The sequence below is a fragment of the Corvus moneduloides genome, chromosome 3, assembly GCF_009650955.1.
Source record: "Corvus moneduloides isolate bCorMon1 chromosome 3, bCorMon1.pri, whole genome shotgun sequence".
NCBI lineage: Eukaryota > Metazoa > Chordata > Aves > Passeriformes > Corvidae > Corvus > Corvus moneduloides.
In genome coordinates, this window is record NC_045478.1 from 96,825,989 (window position 1) to 96,840,605 (window position 14,617).

The 14,617-nt window shown below is 39.0% G+C and overlaps 1 protein-coding gene across 2 annotated transcripts in view; it reads right to left on the reverse strand.

Annotated features, from left to right (window-relative positions):
- Positions 1-14,617, reverse strand: part of MTA3 (metastasis associated 1 family member 3) — a 136,720-nt gene that overhangs the window by 12,291 nt on the left and 109,812 nt on the right. The window contains exons 18-19 of one of the 2 annotated variants that reach the window (XM_032102861.1): positions 9,187-9,341; positions 4,526-4,553 (exon numbers count right to left, since the gene is read on the reverse strand). In XM_032102861.1, the coding sequence (XP_031958752.1) occupies positions 4,526-4,553; positions 9,187-9,341 (183 nt within the window). The remainder of the gene's footprint in view (positions 1-4,525; positions 4,554-9,186; positions 9,342-14,617) is intronic. The other variant, XM_032102860.1, reaches the window with a different exon arrangement.

A 14,617-nucleotide genomic window follows, 5' to 3' on the forward strand; every position in this document is an offset into this window, starting at 1 on the left:
TGTCTCACATCAAGCAAGAGGCAACCTCAGAATTTTAGTTTGGATCTGTGCTTTCTCCACAAGAACAAGACTTGAATAGTATTTTGTCAAGTAAATGTTTTAGCCTCTACTCATAGCACAAGTTACAAAAACAGCCAGTCAAGTCTCCTGAGATGTTTGACAAGAACTGTTAGTTATCTCTGTGATTGACTTTCACAGTCACAGTCAATATGTTCTCTTTGGTATTTTATATTTAAAATGCCTATGTAGTTACTTATGCAAGCATTTTCACCAAAAGAGACCAACTAACACTTGTTTTTCCACAGCCTTACCTACATTTATGCCAGAGGGTCATGAGTTTAAAAAAACCCCATATTATCAGGGAAAGTATTAAGAATGAATGATTAAATACATACACTGAAATATGGACTAATTCAGAATTAGATCCTCTATCTATTATTTGAAATGAAGACTGATAGAGGACAACTTATAAATTAAATTTAGGGGGCAGTTCTGTGTGAATTTTAAGACTGTGAGGATCACTGACACCATATTTTCGAACATATTCATCCCGGTACAGTTCTATAATCTTTTTTGCTATTTAACTTTAGCAACAGTGTGTTTACCACAGGACTTACACAGTTTATCTGCCTACATGTACATTATTGCTGTGTATTTCTCTGCCTTCAGATGAAACAATTCTTAACTCTGTGTCCAGCTTCTATGAGCTACTATTGCTCACAGAGCACAGAAATCATAAGAAGTGGAAAATATCTCTGAACACAGACACTGTACAGTATTTGGGGATCACAATCATTAATATCTAAGATCTAATGTGATAAACCTCCATGGTTTAGGCATAGGAATGGTGAGATTGGACTAATTTTAGTCTACCTAAGCTGATGTTACTCTAGCCTTGGTATAGGTAACAATTGTATAATTAATGGTGTCTCTATCTTTCCTTTGATACTTAAGTATGTTGGTCTGACAAGTTCACATTTTTATTGTTGCTTTGTATGTTTCCCAAGTCTTTGACAGAGAAATTGGCTTCCCCCACACAAAGATGCTTATTTATAGAAAAATCTCTTCTTGTTCAATACCAAATTGGTTTTAACTCCCACAATAGAAGACGGCCAAATATTACAAGATGACACATTCCCACTGGGCATGTGGATTTAGGAAAAAGCTAAGCAGCAAGCTAACAAAAAGCTAAGCCCTAAGACTTTCAGTTAAAACATTTGATAAAGAGGATGGGGTTCAGCTACATCAAATCCTCTGTGCAAACACAAAAGACAGCTTCTGAAGGAAAACCTTCTGAAATGGCCAACTGCAGGAAACTAAAAATTTGTCAAGAACCATAAGGAAACAGGTTAAAAGAACTGCATGGCAATCCAGTTTAACTTCAGACATACAGGGTGCGTTGGGGACTAGGTGATGTACTCTAGCTGATGGACTGTGCTCAGTGGGAGTCAGGAATGGGTTGAAGGGCTTTGCTGAATTGGGTCTGGAAGGTCTAGCAAAGCAAACAAGGTTTTTGGAAGAGTCAAGTGCTTATACAGGAGCTTCTCCACCAACATGTACATTTAACACAATCCTTAATGCACTTATCATCCCTGTATTTCATATAAGTTGTTGGGGTTTTCTTTCTCTCCCAGGTTTCCCAAGACAGCAAAATTTTACAAAAAGGCTCATTTTAGAAATTGTGTTTCCCTTCCCAAATATAAAATTTTCTGGCTATTTCTGCACCTACTGTCTGAATGTGAGAGAACATTTGTCAAAGGCAGTGGAGAAGACTGCACGTGGCTGAGTGACCCTTCTAAATGTGCCTTTGTTTCTTAGCTGAGTCGTGTGAATTAACCCCATTCAAGTTCCGACCTAAGATGCAATTACAAAGCAAACTTTGGTATCTAAGCCCCCCTGGAGAGGCAGCATATTTGAATTTCTGCTCACAACAGGGCAGGATCATTTCACACAAGCCAAAGGTGTGACTTTTCAGGCAGCAGTAACTAGCTCATTTACAGCCATCTGTTCCTAGCCTCAGCCTCCCTGCGGTCATCACCAAAGCTGTGTGCTAATAAATTTTTACCTGCTAACCAGTGGAGACAGCTCTGAAACTAACAAATCATCCAGTTTCAGTCAACAGCTCCTGGACTCCTGTGAGTGGCATTTCCATGAGACTTTATTACCGGTAAAGAAGTTTCTCTGAAAGAAGATCCCCTGTAAGGCTTCTGACCTGCTCCATGTGGAGCGGCCCTCTGGAAGAACGAGAAGGCTTCATCTGACTCTTCAGGCAAAGAACAGGAGTTACCTGTTCTTTGCCTCCAAATCTTCAAGCAAGTGCTTAAGCACATTCTTAATTTTGATTTGAGTAGTTAGGTATATAAATGCTTGGAGATACAGACTTAAAAGACCTGCTTGACGTTTCATGGGAAGTCTGTGAGGAAGCAGGGAGCTGAATCATGTCTTCCCAAGTCCTAAGTAAGCACTCCAAACACTGCAACATCCTTCCACTACCATGTGGCTTTAAACAGGGCAAGTAGCTTACTGCAATGCCATTGAAACTCCATTTTAAGCTGTGAGAGGATTAATACATAGCTCCAAACCAGCATGATTGTATTTCATTTGTTCTGAGGACTGATAAAGCAAACCCCATAACACTATGGGTTCTTCCAACCTCCCAGCACTATCCATTGGCACAACTTATACAGAGCTCTGAGGGGGTTTTGTGTACATGTTTTCCTTGCATATAGCTATGATTCCTTAAATTAAAAAAAATATTCACATTCTTCAAATGAGTTGTTTTAGTTCCATGGAATGAACCTGCTTTTAAAAACAAACATTTGCATTATCACAATAGTGTTACTTTGATTTAGTAGGTACTATAAAGGATCCCACAGGAGAAACTCATGAAGGTAAATATTGAAAGAAAATGTCTTTAGACCCATGAAAGCTGCTCAATGGGAAATGAATGGCAAGAGATTATGATCTAGTTTCTACACTGCTGCTTGTGATTCTGTATCACAGTATCTCAGCTGGGGTTCAGAAAAGTGTGATTTATAAGGTGTGAACAGTGCGCAGCATTCATGAATAGCCCACACAAAATAAGGTCAAAATAACATCTCACAGAAAATATTATGCTCTCTCATGAGCATACAACAGCTTTGAATGGGAGTTAACCAAGTAGGATGGCTCCTAAACAGTAGCAAGGCCAGTTTCTCCCCAAATTCCTCACACAGTATCGTCATGGTGACTGGAGAGAACTGTTAGTTCACCTGGACTCAGATATAACCAATCAATAAGATATTTGCAATCCTATCAGCAGAGATTAAACAGAATTCTAAGGTATATATTCTGTAATCCCTACTTTTCAAGATGTATAACAACTATATAATACAACAGAAGTAAAGGAACCAGAAAATGACATCCTTAGAGACTGATACGGTTTTTTGTTAGAGAGCTGGTGCATCATATTCTCAGGCTTGCAGCTGATGCTCCAAGAGTGCAGCCAGGCATCTTCTTGCAGCTGGTTACAGGACTGGGGTCTAAAGGCCATGGTGCCATGCAGGAAAGAAGTGAAAATACACTAGGCCAGGATCCAAGTATGGTGTAGCTCAAAACCAGGATCCCAATTCAAATCAAGGTGCCTCATCTTTATGAAAAGCAGAGGTCAAAAATATGGTTTTTTGGTTTGGTGCACAAATTTTTTTGCACAGCTGGGGCCAGCTAGAAAAGAAAGAGTAAACGTACCCATGGACATTTGTGTGGTAGGAATTGCACACGTGAGGAGGAAGAAGGAGCAGAGCAGTTAACACTGGAGCTCTGGCTCGGATGTAGATCTGCAGCTCTGCACCATGTGTCAGACCCCCGGCACCGAAGCCTTACTCCTCCAGCTTTCCTTTTTCTCCCGGCAGCGTGCTGCAATGCAAGCACTGTGCATGGATTACAGCGCACGTGGGAGAGAGAGGGGGCAGGGGCAGGTCACCCACAACTCTTAACTCGGGCTTTGGTTCTCGCAGGGGTTCAGTTTGTGTTCCAAGGTACAGGTTAGGGTTTCCACGGATAAAGCTGCACTGCAGAGAGGGCCAGCAGCATGTGCAGGAGCACGGAGGGCTTTGAGCACTAGCATGGCTCTCCCCCTCTTCTGCAAGAGAAGCAGACCACTGACAGCATGGCAAGACTCAACATTCTGCAGCAGCTGGTTGTCAGCCTCACATTCTCTTCTTTCTCAACATGCAACTTTGGTTTTTAAGCTTTTTTGTGTGTGCTATGAGACATGCATAAATAAAAATGAGTGGTACCAGGTAATTATCACAGCAATTGTGATATCCTTATGTAGCATCTCAACAAATCAAGGGAAGCTTTTTCCTTTTGGAGACAGAACATGAAGTGAGGGATACGAAAATTGCCTACATAATGCTGCCACAGGGATGCCTCTCAAATCATTTTATCAGCAAAAAAAGGAAGCCATGTCTGCTGGTAACAGCTAAAGATCACGTTCTAATTTCAGCAGTTGCAGTTAACTCATTCCCAATGGAGATGCACTTACCGTGAGAAGGTTTCTAACTGCTTCAGCACTGAAAGGAAACAAGCATTGAGTCATTCAACTGCAGATCTATATGCAAATATGCTTTTTGGCCCATGAAGGGAAAGCATATAGAATCCGCTGCTATAATGCAGTCAGCCAAACATTTCCACGCATTTCTTATAATGCAAACGCTGGGAAAAAAAAAATCATTTACCAACCAGTGTTTTAGCTGTCCCTAGACAAGTGTGATCATTGGCATGCACATGCACTCTGTTAGGGACAGAGCGTGTGTATAGGAAATATAGGCACACTGCATACCTAGAATTGGTAAGAAAAGTTTTAATCAATAGATATATTCCCCTTGACATCGAATGGTTCAACAGTAATATTATTAATTTTACTCAAAGATTATGTTTATATCTTATATAATTCAAGATATATTAAGCCAATACATTACATTTTTATTAAACTTCTGAAGACTGTAATATGAACTGTTCCATTTTTTTCAATTATTAACTCCCAGAATAGTGATTCTGTATAAAGAATCTAGTTCCACACAATATGGTAATTTTGGTCTGTTGACCTCTAGTTGGGCCTACAATAGAATCCACATCACAGCTAGCCCAAAAAACTTTCTTAAAGCAAAGGTGATTTAGTATAAAGAATGAATAAAATGCTTTTATAGTTAGGAAACTTCTGGCTTATCCTAAAGCATACACTTAGTGCTAGGAGGGCCCTAGCAACTAATATCTAAGGATATTAAAAAGAAATAATTCTTTTGGTGAGCAATGATAAACGTGGGGCTCTTTAAAGAGTGACTTTTTCAATGAATTGTGTAAACAGATTTCCACTTTAGAATAAAATCTTGAGCAAGTTATTTCACAGCAGGGAATGAGAATTTCTTTTTAATTTGAAAAGGATAAGAATAAAGAAAAATACAAAAATATTAAATCCAGTAAAGATCAACAAAAATTATGATGTAATATCAGAAGGTAAGCATTCTCGAACTGCCATGTGGTTTTCTTCCTAGATTGATCCCTGCTGTGAGCTTGTGACTGAACAGAGGCAGGGAAATCCCATGGGAGCTGGTCTCACAGGCATCGGGGAGGGTTTAGAACGGAGAGTGCAGCTTGTCACCAGAGATGAAATAGCAAAACTGGGACCTCTGTATTTACTGGCAAAACTCACTGAGCCTGCTGACAGGTATTCAGAGGGGCATCCACATATCCATACAGCAAAATTCACAAGGATGATCCCTTCAAGGCACTAACATGCAGACAGATGGAAAAACTCTGTCTCTTCACCAAAGTGGCCGTGGGCTGTAATGACTGGGGCTCAGCACCATGTTAAGGAGCAGCCCAGCTCTGCAGAGGCAATGGGGCTGGGAGAGAGGGAAACACAAATGGGAGTTCTGCTGCCATTTTTCCCCAGATGTGCAGCTACTGATAAACAGCGGGGGAAGAAATGGCTTTCAAATAGCTACAACTCAAAAAAAAACCCCCACAGCTGAAATGTATGAGGATGTGCATTTCAACTGATGTGAAATACATTCCTGTTCTACTCTGAAGGGCAGATTAGCACCTAAAAATTTGTTGAACTTCAGATGTAAATTCCAGTCCTTGTGTTTCTATGATACATATGCTCACACTAATTTTCGAGGATACCTGCAGTCATTGTTGAACTGTGGCCTGAGTGTAGAGGGAAGGGCACTGCCCTAAAATTCTAGAGTAACTCCAAGGGTTACCCTGGAAAGCTTAGATGATATATAACTCCCAGAGTTATTTTCACTGCTCTTCGTATTTCACTCCCTACATATCTGCTGCTACAAATATCTCAAATCTGTGAGCAATTAGATACACAAGAGTTAACTTTACAGAAATACTGCTTAAATTCAGAGAGGAAAGGGTGATTGTTAAAAATTAATATTATTAAAAATTTCTTCTAATATGGAGTCATACATACATGTATTCACCTTATCTATTGATGAATAGTAACATTTAGAATGCTCATGTCCATCTTTGGTTTGATTAGCATGAAATAGACTGGTACTTCATTTAGTCTAGAAGCAATATTATTACTCTTTTTTTTCTCAGCCAATATCAACAGTCTATTATAGTATAGGCTCTTAAAGCTAAATTTCTGTGAAAATTTACACTCTAGACTCCCTACTTGATGTTTTATAGAAATGTGCATCTTAAACATTAATTCACTAGACAAAAAGAAATATTTTAGGACAGAGAAATGAAAATCGTTGTGGACTGTTGCAAAAAAAAATTATACTGAAAAATATATTCCTTTTTGCAGGCTTCAATTACTCTGAAAAATATTTTTCCTTTTGCTATAATTATCATGTGTCTCTCTCATATGTATTTTTAATGAAAAAATTCATCTGATAAAACAGATTGGATCCTGATGGAGCACAAAAAAAGTTCCCTAAAGAACCAGTTGTGACCTTAGATGGGGCAATTATTTCTGAGCTGAGTGTTCAGAACATGTTCAGAACTTAATGGTTTCTCCCTGGCAGCTCATTCTGATTGGCTACTTTTTTTATTTTTCCATTCTGTGTCAGGACTGGGTAAATTGTGTGCTGCTTTTTCAAACATCTCCCTAGATGTCTCTTTCCATTGCAATTATATTGTGTTCAACTCTGTCCTGGCAGTGCTGAGCTGTGTGATCTCCTATCACAGGGCAGGCTGCCTGTCAGGGACTGCTCTCTGCCTCCACCTGCCCTCAAAGAACAGAGCATTTAATTGTTGTCTTGGACATTAGGGCATTCCTAGCAGCAGAACCAGGCAGTGCTTTCCACTCGAAGCTCTGAAGGCTGGAGACTTTCAGAGCCCAGAGGAGAACAAGCTACCCCATCTCTAAATAATCACAAAGTAAAGGTGAAAGGAATCAAAGGAAAAAAATTAGAAAGGAGAAGGCACAGCTGAGGGAAGGAATCGCTGGGGATGGTATGAGGACAGGAAAATACAAAAAAACCTAAGAAAGAATGGAAAAGCCCTGTGAAAGACAAGGAACAGATCTCCTGTGAAACAGAGTTTCAAAGGGTAACAAGCATTCTCTGCTGTGCTGCTCCAGCACCTGCCAGAGTGATGCAGCAGCACATGTTCAGGTACCTGCTTGTTTGAGGAGTATCAGTGAGGTCCAACTTCCCTGTGTTCCCCATACCAGGAGGTTTCAAATGTTACTCTTTAAACTGTTCATTACTGGAGAAGAGCAGCAGACACAGACCCCTGAGGACTAAGACCCTTGTTTGCACCCCACCCTGGCTGCAGAACCACAAAACAGTGGTACCTCTGCTTGCTCCCTGGCCTGGGTATGGTGTCTGCAGCCCTGGGAGCAGGGAAGGGGATTTCCTAGGATGGGAACAAGCAGAGCTGTCATGGATAAGTGATTTGCAAAGCCAGGACTCATCTCACTACACTGCAACCACCTAAAATTTAAACATCTAGTCCAGGTAAGTTATTTGGTCTGCCTGTGAGATAAGTGGGGAGATCACTGCCCGTGTAAGACTCTTCTCATCCTTTGACAGGTGCTTGTCTATAACATTGGGAAAAAATTAAATTGAAAATTCTAAAACTTCAAAAGGTAACCAGTCTCACTTTCAGGATCCAATTGCTAGGGATTAGGCTGATATTACTAAGGTCTTTGTATCAAACAATTTTCAAAATGCCATCAATCTGGGCTGGAATCAGAAGCCTAAGAGCTCATCAGCTCATCATCCTCTTACCACTCTCTCTGAATTGTTGCATTCCTCATTAAAAAAAAAAAAAAAGGTGCCATAATCAATTATGTTGAAATAACCACCAAATTATCATGTGCTAGTATGTTAACTCTCCTAGCTGAATCTGCCATTAATGGGATTAAACATGCACAGTTTCCTTGGTTATCTCTACATTTGCATATGTTCTTTCCCTTCCCTCTTTTTATTATTTACATTTTTCTTCAACTACCAGCTTTTCTAGGCTTGTGAAATAATCACAGAAGTGAGGAACAGTCTGATGTTGCTTGCTGTAATTAAGCAAGATATTAAAGGTTTTTAAATAACAGGCTCAGCAAACACAGTTTACAAAAACAGACTGCAACTTCTTCTCTTAGTCTGAAATAAATCAGGGAAGGGCCAGACAGGGGAAGAAAAGAACAGAACAGAGGAACCTCCAGAAAACTAGTGACTCTTCCATGATATCAAGCCTTTTTGGAAAAAGCAAAAGCTCATTAAATTTTACCAATTAATCTGTAAATGAAAGGCTGACGGAGATTATTATCTCCGTTGCTTTTAAAGGAAATCAACTTCTCGCCTGGAAAGATGCTATCAGCTATATATTTCTCCACTGTGTACTATTTCTGAAGTTCTGAAAATTTTAGAGGATAACCTACATTGTAGATGCATTTATATTTTGCTGAATGATCAGAGGTGCCCTAAACATCATTGTAGATGAACCACAATCAGTGTTAATTTAAAAAGTCTAATCTTTGCCACAGAGAAGTAGCACTAAGTCTCATTAATAAAATGCTGATAATATTAGTAGATAGAAGATGCAAAGTTTGGCTTGTACCAAAAATTGGTCTCTGCTGTAATGTGACCTCAGATAATAATGTCAAAACTGTTACTGAAATATTGGATCAGTAGCACGTATGCAGTGAAGCCTCATTCCCTGCTAAGGTTTCATTTTTCTTACCTGGTCTCTTCTGTAGCTATAAAGAAACCATCATCTGAAGCATCAAGCCAATTTTGCCTCTGTCTCTTGATCACTGGAATGGTGCTTGTCTTAATGGCACTTGCACTGGCTTGCAAGGCCTTACCATTAGTCATGTGGATGTGGGGAGCAGCGTGCTGAAATGGTAATAAAAGGGAAAGGTGTTTGTCTGAGAAGAAGTATAATTCCATTACCAAATTCTGCTGTACAGGGCAGCCTACACACGTCTCAAAACCCGGCTCATCGGCCCCAGCCTGTACCTGGGGGTAAGATAACAACCAACCTGTGCCCACTGACATGTTTTATGCATAGGTCTTAAAGCTCTTTAAAAACTAAATAACTATTGCTAATGCCATTTTATACAAAAAGATCTTGAGGCATGAATCGATGCTATGAACTAAGCAGTTCAGAAACAGAAACTCATTGCTTTTAGGAGAGAATTAACATTTTCTGAGCAAAAAACCCTAACATTCCAAGCAATGAGACACAAGACCTATTTTTTCATCCAAGTATGGCACTCAGCTAATTTCAAAAAATTCATACTTCTCACTTTGCATGTCCTTACTCTGCCTGTCTTTCCTTTTAAATAGAAGTCACTGAGTAAGACAAGTGGTTTGGTCCTGCTGCTTACCTGAATGGAAGCAGGAAAACAAAAGTTTATATCACCATGCTGGTGCCATGGTTCTTAGGTTTAATTACTTAGGTAGTTAGAGCTACCTGAAATACATCTGCATTCATTCCATAACTGATAACATTAAACAGAAAACAATGCATTAATTTTCCACTAAACCTTTACCTGGAGTAATTGTGCAAGTACTCAGATCTAACAAGAGAAGCTGCCTTCTGACACATGAGGAGAGAATGAAAATGTTTTCTGTATCATTTATAGGAAATGTTTTGGAAGAATACACCATGACAAAAATACTAGTCTTGGAAATCTTAATCTTGTTTCCCACATAATTGATTAGCAGCAGGACTAATTAACAAAAATTGGATGAAAACAGATATGATAGGAGACATTATACAAAGATGAAAATTTGCTTACTCTATCTCCCATGGATTCAACATCGTGTTTCTTAGGAAGAAGTACTATTTTCTTGGTGAAATAATATCAGTATTCCACATTACTGGTAGCGTTTTTGTAACATTCCTATAATGCACACAGTGCTGGACATTGGTGGGAGTACCCCCTAATTAGGGCACCAACACCACCATCACTGAGCAAGGAAGGGGCTGGTAGCACCCACAAAGACCAGCAGAACAGAGCACAGAGCTGATCTCTTAAATCATGTCACAAAAACATAAAAGCCAGAAAAGATAAACAAGGGCATCATTTTTTCTGAACAATTCTTACACTCACATTCAAAGCATTCTGACACAACTTTCACCACACCCTGATCCACTCCATTTGCTCTCTCCAGCAGGACAAATTTTATGCATCAGACAGAAAATTCCAGTATTCATTATGCTACTGTGAGTAACGGAGCCATCTCCTCTGTGATTCCTTAGATTTCATGTAAAGAAACCAAACCAGAAGAGGAGAAACAAGACATCAAAAGTGAGTGATTCACATAGAAATCTCTCTTAGAGCTAAACTATTTTATTTTGTCTTAAAAACAAAGGTTTAGGGTGAATTTAGTTGTTGTTGCACACAGGGTCATAAATTTATCTTTGTAGCCTTTTTAAATATTTACCCAATTTTTTCCCATTTTTTCATTCAGTGCCTAGACTGCAGTTTGGCTTTCACATACTATTTTGTATTGGCTATGGTGGGGGAAAAGACCTAAAAGACATGTTACTAAAATTCAGCTGTTATTTAGAATAAATTCAGGATAAAGTACATAGGTGCCATGAAATCAGAAATTCATTAAGGTTTTTAACTGCTGATCTCTTCTTGTACAAAGTGGGAAGTGCTCAAAAAGAGAGTAAGAAGTCATGCATGGAAAACATTGCCACACACCAGATTTCCCACTCAGGATTTGTAGCTGGCAATTGCCAGTGCCACACACAACATTCAAGGGCTCCAGTGGTATATTTTTTGTTGTGCTTCCCTAGTCAATAATGGGTTTAAGTTATCTTATATAATGGTTCTGATCTTTTCCCAGGCTCCTTTCTAATACACCACTGAATGTTTCCTTTAGTCAAGAAGTGCAGGCAAAAAATGTTCAGGAAATATACAAGTTAGAAAAAGTGTATTTCCTATGGCATAAACTCTGAAAAACAGTGAAACCTGATGGAAAAAGTACCTGTCTTTTCACAATACTTTTTCCCCTGGCAGAGCCAGATATTGCAACTAATTCTGAACTTCTGTTTTTTCTACTTTTATTAGCCCCTAACCCTCATTCCAGGCAAGAAATAACGTTATAGAAAATGACACAACGCTTACAATATAACCTCATTTCTGTTGCATCAAATTGGTTAGAATTTTCTCTTTTATTTCCCTTCTGTCCCAGCCCTTTCAAGCTATTTGAAGAAATTAATTACATTTCACATAAGGACAAGAGAAAATAAGATCATTTTTCTCCAGTCTGTGCTAGGGACCACATTAATTTCAAGTTAATAAAAACAATTGAAGCTCTTGACCAGGCAATCAGTTCATTAGTTCCTCTCAAAAAATATATTCACCAGTGTGTATGAAAATGAGCATTCAATGCCACTGTCACACTAATATCACCACCAAGAGCAAAATGAACTTTCATACAAAGTACTCGTTAAATGCTTTTCTTTTATGACGATGATGAATTCAAATCTTCCCCTCTAGCACACAGTTATGCCAGAAAGGTTATGAAAGCCTAGGGAATATTCCCTGTGCTACCAAAGAATTCCTTCTCATTTAAAACCCTGCTTGCAGCAAGCTTCAGTAATTTCCTTGCAATGCCACCATGTGCAAGCAGCTGCTGGTGCTTTGATTCTGACAGTGTACATCGCTAGTGAGCTGTGCTGTGAGTTTGCAGCAGAGCCACTGGTGCTAAGGGTCTGCATACCAGGGGCACAACTGAGCAGCACCTGCATCAGCAGTTTGCATTTTGGACAAATCTTCCTCCATGCTGAGTGACTCTTTCCTCCCAAGTTCTTCATCTCAGTCTGAGTACATTCATTGAGATCTCTTGTTCCTCTAGGACAAAATTGTTCCATGCTCAAAGACATCAGGAGAAAAACATCTGAGTGCACTTGAAAGAAAAACTTCTCAAGACAAAGGGAGTTCTGATTCAGGCAAAGTTACATCCAGTAAAGAACACAAATATTTAAGTCAGCAGGGCGTTACCTCTGGAGAGAATCTCCCCTGTCCAGCAGGTGGTGTCCATGCTGCAAGACCGAACACACCCTCAGAAAGCAAAGGCAATCTTTTCAGGGTCTTCAACAAGGAGGAGCTTACGTAAAGACTGTTTGTTGTACAGCTTCACCTGTCCCCTGCTGATCCATTTCTCTGCTGCTTGCAAGTGCTGCTCATCAAAACTCGCCTGGCAGGGGCATGAATTTCCCATCTGCATTCATTTCACAGTGGGCAACTGAGATACTTCCAATGTTCAAGGAATGCAGGAGATCCCTTCGTGAAGAAGTTACATGTCTTCCTCCCTCTCAAATCTTCTGGAAGCAGCAGCACTGAGTTACAACTGTAAATCCAGGTCTTTGAACACAAGGTGCACTGGGCATAAGGCTTTGCTGTGGCAGGGAAACCAAGGAATTGGCTGTATAGAATCACTGTACACATGATATCTGCTGCAGTGGCATCTACGAGTCCAATGAAGTCTGGATACCATTCCAAAACCACCTTATATTAAAGTGGCAACTGAATACAGCATTTTTATTAACAAGGGTAAATCTCCTGTCCTCACTGGCTCCCAGAGAAGCACAAGAATACTGAGACGCATGAGGGTAAGGCAAGAGAGGAAGCCTGTACAAATTCAGAAATGGGACTCAGATCCCAAATCACAATTGAGGTTCCTGTCTATAAGTTGCTCAATTTGTACTGCTACATAAGTGGCCAAGAATTTATTCATTGAGAGCCACTAAAAATTCTGAAAAGACACTGAGGTCTGAAAAGACATCCAGCTTTAAAATAATACATAACACCCACAGTCATTCAAAGTGTAAAAACTAACAGTGAACATTTGTACTATGGCTGAAGGAATGTTTAACTGAACTACCATAAATTCCTAAGTGGACTTCAAATGTTTTCCCCATTGTTTCAAAAATGAAAATATTCCCAATGCCTTAAATTAATATTTTAAAGTTTTTTTATTACATCTTTAAAAAAAAAATCAATTCAAATCAAGCCAAGCAAAAGAAGCTCTTTACAAGGAGAAAAAAAGTCGCTAGAAGAAATCAGCTTTCCTCAGATGACTGGCAATAACCCATATTAAATGGTTCCCTATATTTTGCATTGACCTAATTATACAATACATCATTTAAAACAAGTTTAGAATTACTTTAAGTTTAAATCAGGTATTGATTCTCTTTTGCCACACCTGAAGTATTCCTATTTCCAAAGGGATTAGCATTATACCTTTAATGAGCATCAGGGTTAGGGGCTGGTTTAGTTATTCATAGAAATGTGAGATTAATGCAAAAATGAATACCCTAACTCAGCATGAAGTCACAAATGTTGATAATAGCATGCAGGCACACAACCACTTTGGGTATAGGATTTCATTTAAAAACCCAAAGGCTATTAAAAATGAAAGATTTTCAAACAACAGATCATATACAAGAAAATAACCAAGTAGTCATCACAAGTGTAACTTTGGAACCTCTGGATTTGCTACCAAACCTTTCACAAACACCTACAATTGTTGTAATGATGAAAATCTAAGTCAATGACTTTTCTGTGCAAGGGGGGAAAACCACCAAAAAATCCCAAAAGAAACAACCCTCCTAAAAGACAGCTAACTTGCCAAAGCATCTGAGCCAAAATACTGCAAAGTTTATAGTCCCTGTTTGTCATAGATGGTACACAAGAGCTATATAACCTCTGAATAAATCATGCCTCAGAAGGCATCATTTTGAAGTAAACAGTTATTTATGGAAATCAGTAAATTAGTAATGAAAGACTAACCTAGGCAACCATCCACAGAATAAGAGGAAATTTATTTTATAGTTAAAACATAGAGCATGCCCTCCCTCTCCCTCCCATCACACAGATGCTTAAATTATTTTCTGGGGTTTTATTTTTATGAACAAGAATCTGAAACAAAAAACAGGTGGGTATCATTGCATTTAAATACAGAAGAAAAATTCTTGTAATGTTCTCAGAAAAACTGCATTTTGTTTTTTTCGCAGACTACACTCTATACCTTGCTGGCTTTGACTTTAACATAAATCTGAATCTTCAAGACAAGATCAGATTTAATGCCTTACATTATTTCACCACCTATAAATGCAACTTTAGAGACCAAATACTTCACTTTGGTAA